We start from the raw sequence: 13,284 nt of genomic DNA, 5'->3' as shown, positions 1-13,284 counted from the left end.
TAAAGGGTTAAAGGAAGTTTAAGATCAGAGTAAATATGTAAACAATGATGGAAGCATAAATAAATGAAATTATTTTAAGCAAGAAAATTTACACTTAGAAGTCTTATCTGGCTAAAAAAGAATTAAAATCAGAACTTCACTGATATGCATATGGAGAATAGTTTATAAAACACAAATAAATATAACTGTTTCAAAACAGTTTATAAAACAAATATTTCTAACAAAAACTAGGCATTGAGTAGAAAGTATGAGTTTATATAATTTTGAATGAAAAACATATAAAAATAAAGATATAATAGTGTTAAAGATATAAATTTAAACAAAAATAACAACCACGGAACTTTCTTTAAATACTCTTTATTCAACATACAAATATATTAGATATATTCAAACAAAAGTTGTTTACAAAATTTATGCAGTTTTATTTGGCAAACAAGCAAAAATGTAGAAATCACAGTAAATATCTTATCAATCTCACAGTCTTTAAATCAATCTGACCTCTGAATAAATAAATACAGGGTGACTAGCATTTCTACCGTTTTAATTTCCCTGACCTTTCCAGGTTTTTTAAGAAATTTTCCCTAACATTTTTTTTGGGATGTTTCTAATATATTTAGAATGATATCTCTTTATTTTATTCTCTATAATTATCACCCAATATGTCATTTATTTGAAATATTGTTCTAATCTTTTAAATAAAATTAATGTAAAATACAATTTAATTTTCAGGAAAACATGAACACATAAAACAAACACATCATTTACACTTATTGAATTTCAGATAAGCTTCAATTATATAAAACTCTTTCCCCCTTTTTTTTTCTTGCAAATATATTAACTAACACTAGAAGATACATGCCTATCTAGACTAATTTTAACCAGCCAGTCACAGCTCAAAACTGTTTGTCAAATTTACTCATGAAAAATGCAGTACAAAAAATATATGTACATTGGAGTGCTTAAGAATGAAATGATTAGTGGGGTCTCTCTTATCCATACTATTAACCAGCATGAAAATCAGAACTGAGCAATAATTTTATTAACAGAAAAAAAATTCATTTGCAAACAGAAAACGAAATCTCTGCATCAAAATAAGAAAAATTCTTTAATTATATCAAAATTGAATTGACTTTTATCTTACCAACTACAATAAAAATATCACTTGCATGCTGGCTGAATACTGAAATCATAAAATAGAGAAAAAAGTGAAAAATTGGCTCATCATTTTTTTTCTCCTTTATTGTATAAAAAGAAAAATGTTTTGGAGGTATAAACTTCTAAAATGATAGTATGAATGAATTTTGTAAATTTTTGTGGCAAGCAGTTTCATATACATCAAGCTGCATAAGAAAAATACTAACTTTCTCTTTTCTTAAAAAATTACAAGAGGGATGTGTACTTATAATGTATGAAACAAATTAATTTCTCGTGTTTCATATTATTTTAAAATTATGGGGCATTTTATTGAATGTATGGGAAATTTTAAACAAACACAAAATTAAAAAAAAAATGTTGAAAGAAAATATTAGCAATAACATGCGTTTCATGCTGTCCATAGCATTAATTCATATGAAGAATTTATTAATCAGTGTTCATAATGTTTTTAAAAAAAATGTTTTACAGAAATAATAGCAATAACATTACATAATACAATAGCATTAATAACAAAAAACTTTCAACAAAAATACTATATATTTATACATATATAAAATATATTAAATGTGATGACTAATCTTTCCCTTCCATAGTATATTTTAGACTACCAGTGAAAGTTTGATTTTCATTAGTTGCCAATGATTTTTCATTGTACTTATGAAAAAATATAAGTGAATTATATTCGATAACAATTACCAATTTATAAAAAAATTACCAGTTTTATAAAAAATTTCCATCACTTTTGTCAAGCTCCCGGAATTCTCTGAAGATTATTAGTTTACCAATCGACTGGCCACCCTGCAGATATGCATCATCTCAAAATTATAAGAATTTATAACATGGAAGGTCTTTAGGAAGAGCTGTCTCCCATTTCCAATAAACATTTTATTGTAGCCATTAACTTCAAATATATTTTTCAATATCTTATATATAATATTTAAACAATTAAATGAAGTATAGTGGAATATTTCATTAAGTAATAAAAAAATATTTAAAAAAAACATTTTTGCAAGAATTATACACAGTATTAAATGCAGCATCAATATTTGCTTCAAATTCTTAATAAACAAATCTTAATAATAAATTTATGGTGCACTAAATTAAAAAAAAACGAACAAAATATATAGAGAGCAAAGAAAATTTTAAAACAAACTTTTTAATTTAAGAATTAATTTAATGCAATTAATTTATACTGATTTTAAATAACCAATGGTTTAGAATACTAGCTGCAGTAATATGAATTAAAATGAAGCTTACATAAATCAGTGCTTTTGAGAGGCAATTCTTGGATTTCCATATAACACTTTCTAACAAGTACATAAAGAAACATTTAAAAGATATTCAAGAAAAATTTGAAATAAAAAAAAAAGTTGTTCTAAAAAAATTTATCTTTTCTGACAAGGTGGTTACAAATAAGGATTTTCTTCAAAATAAATAAATAAAACGTCTTTTACACTTTGAAACTTTATCTTACTGGAAAAGAAGCATCTTGTTTCCCTTCAGAACAAAAGATAATAACCAAAGGAATATAGTTATGTTTATAGGAATTTTTTATGTTGGAAATATTCTAATTTAATAACTTTAATACAGGATTTTTTTTCTAAAAGAATTGCAATTTTTTAACCCAATTCATCATATTTTTCCATTATCCTTCAGGCATTCATAATTTTGTATAAGATTCAAATTCATTTCTGAACATATAAAAATAGATACCACCGGTTTAGCAATATATCTAACTTTTACATATGAAAAGACCATGCATAGAAAACATGCTTAATAAGTAAAATATGCAACAAAATATATATTCATTTATACGTGAAATAAATAGATACTGCTATCTCGGTTAAGCAATTTCATTTGATATAAAGGGACATTTTTTTTATATTCTAATAATTTAAATAGAATATTTTGTATTATATTTTAAATATTCTTATAAATATTTGTTTATTTTTTAAATTACAATTAAAAGATTTCACATAGAATAATTTCTTGTCAAAGATTTATAAAAGTGTACATTTTAAATATTTTTTTTTCTTGGAGTAAATTAAAATACTTAATTATTACTATCTAAAGAATCTGTTGCAGGACATGCATTGTCCCCAAATGAGGTTACAAATCCTAAAGGAAAGAAATTAGTCTAAAATTTTTTTTTTGTATAAAATCAATGCTTAGAGTATTAACTGATCCCATTAATTTTTTTTGTCATTATATTTCAAAATTTTATATAATCTGCTATGAAGAGGGTTAGGCAACACACTTTACCACTTTGACGCCAAAATAGAACTTCTTAAGTAATGGGCTCCATCTCCATGCGGATTCATGAAATTTCATTTTGGTCTGCACATTAACATATGAGAGCAAAAATAATTTAATTATATTTTAGGTTCATTACATATTACAAATAAACATACATTTATTATATTTTCTTATTTATTAATAGTATATTTCTTTATCCCCTTCCATCATTTACACATACATTAGATGTTGAAAAAAGTCTGGTCACAGATGTCATCAAGGAATACTTTCTTCTCTCTTATTTATTTTCTTATTAGATATAGGGTGCTGAATGAAAAATGCAACAGTTTCTGCACAAAGAAACAAAGAGGTAATAAAGGTAATTTGGAATAAATTATTCAAACATTTATTAATTTACCTTCAATAATAATTTTAATTTAATTCATGCTATATTCAAACAATTACTTAAATATTTCCAATAATCTCTAGAATTGTATCCTATATTTAACTAAATTTAAAATACAGAGATTAAGAGTCTCATGCTCCAAGATGAAGGTTGCAAAGTGATTGAACTTGATTCAGGTTTTAGTTAACGAAAAAATAAAAACAAATTTCAAATAGGCAAACTCAATGCTTTTATTTAACTTTCTCATGATGATGGAAATACCTTTGTTATAATTAAATTTTATAGCACAAAAAAATTTAAATTATAATGCACAATTATAAGACCTCATTCTTCTCACTGGCATGATTCACATCATTTCTTTAAAGAAATTATTTGTGAAATTTTATTTCACTCTTGAATATCTCAACTCCACAAAAGTTAAAAACCTTTTGTCATCATCAAGCTCTTCATGGCATTTGAATTTTATTTAATGATACTAGTTGTATCAAGGTTAAAAGCAAAATTCACTTAAAGTGCAAATGATGTTTTGATCTTAAAAAACTCATCTTTAATACTTCTCTCTTACACACATGCATATAAAATAGAAAACTTTGCCTAATTTGTTCTCAATAAAAACTGTGGGGAAGGGGGGGGAGAGAAATTTCGATGCAAAAAAAAAATTATCTTATTTAAATTCACATTATAGTAAATTTTACATTAAAAATATTTAAAAAAAAAATGACCTCTTATTTACAACTCACATAAGAAGTAGAGATACAATGTACATATAAAATTATACCATCTTGAGGTAAAATTACAAAAACAGGAAACAATGAAGTAAAAGATGGTAAGATTTAATGAATAACCATGCAAACCATATTGTAAGATATAGAGCAATCTATTTAAATGAACTGGAACACTAGATTGATCTTAATGCGAAAGCTCATAAACATGATTCACATAAAAAAATGGATATGCTATTAAGTAAAGCTAATGTCTTGATAATTTAAAAAAAAGTTTAATGCATACTAAGGAAATAAATGCCAATTCTTACATTTTTGTGATGTAAAGTATTAAAATTGCAAATGATTCTAACACATGAAAAAAAAATGTTTTAAATAAAAACCACAACCACATTTGATAAGAGAAAGAATGAATTAATGTAATAATAATAATAAAATATCGCAAATTTAAATATAGTACAACAAAGAGAAACAACTTTTTAATCCATAAAAATATTTTCGTTAATAAAATTTTTAAACATTAACAAGACAAGCTGTAATTTTCATTCAGAAATATCCATTCTTGAACTACTTTTTAAGTCGGCAAGTGCTCTTTTTGCTGCAGATCGCTTTGCAACCTTTTTATTAGGACCAACACCTTGATATTTCCTTCCATCTGGTAAAGTGACTTCAATGTAAGTTGCGTTATTCTTTACTACTGGTTCTCTGGAATGAAGGATAATAAATATATAAATATTTCCGTCCATTACTAATAACTGCATATGACAAAAATGATGTTATAAACATTTCAAAAATGTTATAAAAGTTAGCTGTTTGCTATTACTGATACTAATATGACACATATTTTAATATGATAACTGAACTAATTTGAACATTTAATAATGTAATATATGTAAATTGCATCAGCAGATATACATGGTTTACAATATACTAAATTAGTAGATAATTTTCCTATGAGAATAGGTGTTACCACTACTATGCAATAAAAAAAAATATTTTGTTGCCACTCAAATTTGGAAAAATAGTTCCATGTGTTTTTCCAGTGCATATATTAAAGATATGAGGAAATATGCAAATAATACTCATGCTAGTCATAATGCAATATGATTTTAAGGAGTGGAAAAAGCAAGGAAAGTAAGCAGCAATTTAACATTATTTGAAATAATAGCATAATAAAAGAATTTTGACATTTACATACAACAATTTTTTCTCTCCTTATTTATTATCTAGAATTTAGTATTTATATATTATAGGGTGAAGGGATATATTACCTTTCATGTTCTTTAATTGTAAATCACACAAAATTAAGGACTCTGATGAAATAAACAAAAAACAATTTTGTTATGAGGATACAAATCATTTAATAATTACTCAACTAAAAACATTACAAAGCAAGATTACTTTTATTTATTTATTCCTTTTCATCAATTTATGTATTTGAGCATCAATTTCTATATACCTTTCAGCCATCAATTTCGTGGAACTTATCTTTAATAAATAAGGTATGATATTTTTGTACAATCTAACATGCATTTTTCACCTCCTTCACTTTCAGTGAACATATGTGATAGTATTTCTGACATATCATTGAATGCATTAAAGGACGAATGAGATGCAACAATTTTTAATGCCCATAAAAATTCAGCTTTACATTATTGTTGTTGAATTAAAAAATTCAATTTGACATGTCATCTTTTACTGTATTCCTTTTATCCAACATCAATGATGACTCTTTTGAACTTGTATAGTTTCCTCTTTTGGAATGACTTGTAAGTGCCTATTTTCCCTATTATTCAGTTTTTTTTATCTTCTTACAAAGCAAATACGTACTTATGAGTAAGCAAACTTCTCGAACCCATTCAGCAAAATTGGGTTTGATTTCTAAATCCACCCAATTCATGTTAAGCAGCTTGATTTCAAGTAATTATTATTTAAAAAATATTCTTTGAATAAGCTGACAGTTTCTCATATAATAAATAAATAAACCATTCTCTAAACTCAAATAAGGTAAACTAGATATCACCGCGCTACTTCCACAGATTTAACGAGACGTTAATATAACTAAACTAAACTCCCGGTAGATAAACGTTTTTCCGTCTTACAAGCAGTTAAAAAAGTCTTGCACATGCTCATTAGCTGTAAATTGGAAATCTCATGGAAAAAGAACAATTGTCAAGCCAATCGAAACTGGACTGATCTACACAGAAGGGGAGGGTTACCGAGTAGAAAAGGAGTGAGTTTCCTTATTACACATTAACGAATGGTGATGTTTTGTTTTTGGAAGCTATGAATATGATCTTTAATTCTTACAATGTTTAGAAATAGGAATTTTTTTAAATGGGGGAAAAAATAATGAAGAAACTTAAAATTCTCTGTATTTTCCCAGTTTTTATCAAAATTTTAAAATTTCCCTACATTTTCCTGGCGTCTTTAGACGATTTTTAAAATCCCTGTGTTTTCCCAGCTTTCCAGATTCTCCTTGCGGCATGGCAACCCAATTAATATATTTCCTCAATAATTTTAGGGTATATTATTGCAAAAACTTATCTTATGACATTTTTAATTTTTTAAAAGCTTTTTAATTATATTAATTTTATTTCCATAGGATTTTTTTTTCTTCACTCTTAATAAATTTTAAAGTATATCTTACAATAATATTTCACATTAATTTATAAACTAGATTTAATATACACTTACTTAGCAACAATATTAAACAAATTTTGTATGCACATATTACAAATAATATAATTAATATATTTTTAAGGATATATTTTAAAAGTATCCGGTACATTCAATATAAGATCTTATAATTATAAGATCTTAACACATTCAATTATTTTATGTTATAATGTTTAACATAAGCTAACAAACACCATTTGAAAATTAGTAGTGTTTTGAAAAAATATTAACCTTCAATTTTCGCACTACCTATAAAAAATGATTAACACTATTCTGGAAGAGTTTCAGAGCTTGCATGAGAAAATGCTGGCAATAAACATTTGTTATTTTGTTTAGTTTGAGAGTTCTCAAACTTATTTTATCTTGATAATTTTATGAATTCAGTTTTTAAGTACACACCATTGGTTTTGAATACAGTCACAGAATATCCAAGATCGTTTTGGATTGAGACAACTGACTTTTCTTTCTATTTTTGTTTGTTTGTTTTAAAAATAGTTTTTGATGAACCAAGGTAACATGGAGTTCTCATTTCTGCACAAAGAATGTGCCGAAAAGAATCTCCAGGAAATGCCATCAGTGAACTAACACTTTTTAGATTCAAACTGATTTTAAAGTTGACAGGTTACAATGCTACAGTTATTGAAATGTTATTCAAGCCCTAATTCATAAATTTAATTTTAAATACCAATTGATCTTCATCTTAATGAATTCTATAAACAAATTCAACTTAACATGGCAATGAACTGTATAACTGCTCTCTTCTCCATCATGTCCCTTCAAAATGTTATAAATCACATTATACATAAAAATTCTTGCTTTTCAAAATAAGGACTTTTTTCAAAATTATCTCATTCGTACAAAGCTTGTATTTTACATTAACACTATGATATATTACACAGTAGAAAAATCGATATTATTAACTTATATCAACAATTCTATTGGAATAAGATTTGAAAAATATGTATTACCTTAATTATTTTGAAAAAAAAAAAAAAATAGTGAATTACTAGATGTGTATACAATAACAAATAATTTTTCTCAGATGGATTCAGTTTGTTCAGAGATTAAAAAACTATGAAAAGAACTACTCATATACTTAACTGACTATACTATACTGAAAAATAATTGATTACAAAGCTGAAGTAGAAATTAAATAATAATAAAACAATTAAATACTTACCCAAATACTTCCTGGCATTTTGTTCTTTCATACAACTCTCTGACAGGTTGCAATGGGATATGCTTGCATAAATGTTCTGTGAATAAGAAATCGTTTCAAGGGAGTATTTTCAAAACATAAAAATCTATTATTATTATATTACATAAAAAACATCAGAACAAAAATCATCTTTGACAATAAATATACTGTGAAAAAAAAATTTCAATAAAATTTCAATTATCCATTAAATAAAATCCATAAAAATTTTAATTCATAATAAATATATGATATAAATGGTTTGAACAGTTAATTTGGATCTCACAAATTTCATAAAATGAGAAGACAGAATATAGGGTGATCATACACTTTATAAATGCTATAAAACAGTAACAGTCAAAGGCACACACCATCTCAGCAAATTGTAAGGTAGATGGATTTTTAAAGTTTTTGTCTCACCACTGACAGAAATGACATAGGCAAAGTGTGTGTGTGTGTCATGTGATTAGTCCATTGTAATGGCAGTGTCTGCAGTGGAGAAATTTTTTTTTGCGTGTTCTTTAATTTAGCTATATGGCATGACGAATTTAAAACTATGGATTGTTTGAGCAAAGGTAAAAGTCTTGGACGAATAACTGTATTGCAATAAATCACCGACAGAATTTGCACTGCCATTCAAAGAAGCCAGGGAAAATCAATGCAGAGGTTGAGTTGAAAAGTGCAGGCACTATCTGGAGAATTTTGAGAAAGAAGTTGAAAATGATTCCATATAAAGTGCAGGTGTAACAAAATTTGAGTGACAATCAAAATCGCTTTGAATTTTGTGCCACTATTCAGCTTTACTTTGAAAATAATGATTTTGCCGATCCCTTAGTTTTCATTGATGAAGCAACATTTCACGTCAATGGGAAGGTGCACAAGCACAATGTTTGCTTTTGGAGAAAAGTGAATTTTAAATTCCCAGTGCAACACTTGCGAGATTCCCCTAAGCTTAATGTGTTCTGTACCATGTTCAGAAAAAGAGTGTGTATGGCCAATTCTTTTTTTTGCGAACAAACTGTGATATGAGCATTTTTTTTTGGGGGGGGGTATGTTATAACTCTTTGGTTGATGCTACAGTTGCAGGACGGCATTGACATTCTTTCCTTGGATGGTGTACCACCATATTGGCCTACCTGCATGCGAGATTACCTCGAGAGCATTTCCGTCATCAATGGTTTGGATGAAGCACAGACTATAACATATCATTTAACAATCAATGGCCATCCGGAAGTCCTGACATAATGCCTTGTGATTTCTTCCTGTGCAGGTACATAAAGGACAACATATTCGTCCCTCCCCTTCCTGTTGATCTAGAGGAGCTGAAACAGTATTTTTCATCCACTATCAATGAACTTGATTCAGACACCTTAACATGCGTTTGGGCAGAAATGGATTACCAGCTCGATGTGCATGATGTGACTAAGAGGTCACATATAGAACATCTGAGACTGTCTCTAACAAAACTTAAAATAACTCCATACAATTCTGTTACAGGTAATATATAATATGTTATGTTGTTCTTGATTTATAGTGCATTGAAACTGTATACTTTTTTATGAATCACCCTGTATATACTTTGTTACCTCCATATAATGGATATTCAAGGACTGGACGTTAAGTCCATTATTGGGAAGAATTTTATTTTCTTAGTTTATGCCATTTAACAAAAAATTACATACAATTTTAATTATATTTCTATAATTATCATTGCACTAGAATAGAATATGAACAAATGCAGAATATTTACTTAATTCTTTTTACTCAAACTAGTGACAACTTAATTCCATAGAAAATAAACTTAAATAATTAAAATAATGAGTTAACAACAATTAATGTGTATATGTATTGCATTTTGAAAATATTTTTTTTAATATGAATGTTTAAATATTCACATTTTCTGAAAGGCCCTAAGAGTCTACTTTGCATTAAAAAACTTTTCAGTTTTTCACTATACTCCAGTCCTTCCAAAGTCTTTAATTTTACATACATTGTCTTTGTCAAAGAAAACATTCTCATCATCATCAAACATTCTTATCATCTCACTCATCAATAGTTTGGTTGTGTTTTCTGGTATGTAATTTGTAATATTCAATACAAGCATTTGAATATATATGTAACAGTAATTCATTAAGCTGTTTTGATTTTAATCTGTTGCACTATCATATCACAAGCAAATGCGGTATTTTAAAAAACATTTTAGGCTATCTGTACCGTATTGTAAAGCTGCAGATAATTACCCTGACCAACAAGCTATAACACAGAAGTGCTGTTAAGTGCAAGATTAACATTGCGTTTTTCAATTTTAAATTGTTAGAAAGAGGAGTATTTTCCATGCTTCCCTCCTTAACTTTTTATCCAAATCTGTTAACCACTCATTCTTTAACAAGAAGGCATGGATGACAACTGAAATAAAGTTGCAGGGAATATCAAGTTTCCGTATGTTAATGTTCATATAACATTTTGGTTTTTCAGCTTTTCTACTTACAATTGGATTTCTTCCCCAGATTACAAATGTGTTCCAGATTATATGCAACAAAATGTGAGACAGCTTTTGGAAATATTGCCATTTTTCTCACTTGTCTGGGAGGATGCGATAAAATTAACAAGCATTGTCAACATTGAGTATGTTTTTGACATTATATCTTTTGCACATTAATATCAAACAACTTTTCTGGCTTTTTCTTGAAGCAGAACACAGCCTAAAGAAAGTGTGTTTTTTCCCTTCTTTTTTCGCATGAATAAAGTGAAATTATTTAATCTCACTTCGCTTTTTTATTAAATTTTATTTTTGTTCTTCAAAAGTTCATTTATCAGTTTTTCCAACTTTATAAATGAGTAAAATAATGCATATATATCCAGTTTTTCTTTATCAGTAACTTAAAGAACAACAATTTTTTTGCATTAATCTCTTCCTTTTTGTTACCATTATAATTCAAATAAATTTCAATATCATCTATATACATAGAACACCAACATACATGGAATATCAATCGAAGTTTGAAGAATGAAGTGCAGATTCAAATACTGTTTTCATTATCTGACTATAGTTAAACATAATTATGCCCATTAAGTTGGATAGAAAATGGTCTTAATTTTTTTTTTTTTTTTTTTTTTGGTAATAGTGCAGAAAAGCTGCTTTTTAAGTACAAAAACAATTTTTTAAAATTTGGTTGTAATATTACATCATTTTAAGGTGCTGTAAAAAGCTTAAAATTTCTAAAAAAATTGAAATTTTTAAAATGGGCCTTTAAACAATTTTTTCAGATTTTAGTTTGGTAATGGGGTGGAAAAGTTGCCTTTTAGGTTGAATTTTTTTTTTTTTTAATTTGATTATTATCTTGAGATGATGCAAAGAGCTTAAAATTTGTAAAAATAACTAGAAAAAAAAATGAAATTTTTAAAATGGGCCTTTAAAAATTTCTTAGATTTTTAGTTTGGTAATAGTGGAAAAAAGTTATTCTTTTTTAATCTAAAAGCTAAGAAAAAATTTGGTTGCAGTATTAAAATATTTGAGGAGCCACAAAGAGCTTAAAGTTTGTAAAAAAAATTATTAAATTATAAACACTGATAAAATATTTTTATGAATTATTCATTCATATAATATTACAAAAGATAATTTTAAATGCATATATAAGCAATACATTGGAAAAAATTATTAATTACAAAATATAATAATAATAAAAAATATTTTTATGTCAAATTTTGTGTTTCTTACTTCTGTATCCTTAATGATTCTAAATGTTACAGCTGCAAAATGTTTGTTTCTACTTCCCTGCCACATCAAACTGTTTTTTTTTAAAATTAAATTTTGGCATAGTCACGCATTTGTTTTGCTCTTAAGTATCCTTCTCTAGCGATTAAATCACAGACATTTTGAGCTGATAGAGCCACCAGTTTCACAGCTCTTTCCACTGCTAACATGCGGCAAGGTGCCGATAACCGAGGCCCATATACTATTTGGGTCAGCTTCAGATGCCTTCTGCATAAAATCTTTAAGAGAGTCACAGGAAACATGTTTTAGCAAGGGGGGGGGGGAGGTTCAGTTAGATCATTTTCAACCCATGAGATCATGTCGATGTAATCCTTTGTATTTAAGTTTATCTCTAGAACTTTAAACTTAAAAAAAATAACGTAAACTTACGTTAAAAAAAATAATGTAAACTTTAAAACAAGTCGTAAACCAAGTTCTCTTTGAACTTTACATTCATCAACATGGACAAAAGGATATTTTCTGAAGCAGCAAAGTACATATTTCCGTGAATAATCTAATCTGTAACATTTTAAAGATTGTCAGAGAGCGTGAATATGAGATGTGGTTTCAAACTTAATTTTAACCTTAAGTACATGAAAATTTTAACTTAATATTCAACAACACCTGCACCTTGTAGTTTTATCTATTCCAGTAGTTTTCTCTCTCTATTTGATAGATATGGTTGGTTTGCTTCTTGTCGTAAGGAACACTGTTGCTCCACGATTTTCGTAATACAAGACCTCACAACTCCCAACGCTTTCAGCCCGTGACGTCATGAGGTTGGATGAATTCTGTAGAAAATTCTAAAGGCAAGTAGTGTAAAAGGGTGCGGTCAGTCACTGTCGTAGTGAAGTACGGGTAATGTGTTATTTGCTTTGTTTAAAAGTTTTCTAATCTTTTTTTCATATTAATTTTAACTTACGTAATAAAGATGCATAGTGCATGCTGTGTTCCCAATTGTAAAAGTAATTGCACAAAAAATAGCCCCAATGTTTCTGTACTTTTGTTTCCAAGCGATGAAAACAGTAGAAGAGCATGGATCTCAACAATAAAGTGGAACAATTTCGTGCCAACTAAATATAGTAAGGTAAGTTTGATTTTTTTTTTTGGGGGGGGGGGGTACAGTTTTTAGTTAAAT

At 27.4% G+C, this 13,284-nt stretch overlaps 1 protein-coding gene across 2 annotated transcripts in view; it reads right to left on the bottom strand.

Moving 5' to 3' along the window:
• Positions 1-341: 341 nt before the first annotated feature.
• LOC129980935 (endoribonuclease Dicer-like) overlaps positions 342-13,284 on the bottom strand; it is a 52,644-nt gene continuing 39,701 nt past the window's right edge. For both annotated transcript variants that reach the window (XM_056091441.1, XM_056091440.1), the window contains 2 exons: positions 8,378-8,453; positions 342-5,223 (listed from right to left, as the gene is read on the bottom strand). In XM_056091441.1, coding sequence (XP_055947416.1) covers positions 5,061-5,223; positions 8,378-8,453 — 239 coding nt within the window. In that variant the 3' untranslated portion in view covers positions 342-5,060. The remainder of the gene's footprint in view (positions 5,224-8,377; positions 8,454-13,284) is intronic.

This window comes from Argiope bruennichi, chromosome 8 (genome assembly GCF_947563725.1).
Source record: "Argiope bruennichi chromosome 8, qqArgBrue1.1, whole genome shotgun sequence".
NCBI lineage: Eukaryota > Metazoa > Arthropoda > Arachnida > Araneae > Araneidae > Argiope > Argiope bruennichi.
The sequence above is the reverse complement of the archived record's forward strand: the minus strand, read 5'-3'. Positions and strand labels throughout refer to the sequence as shown.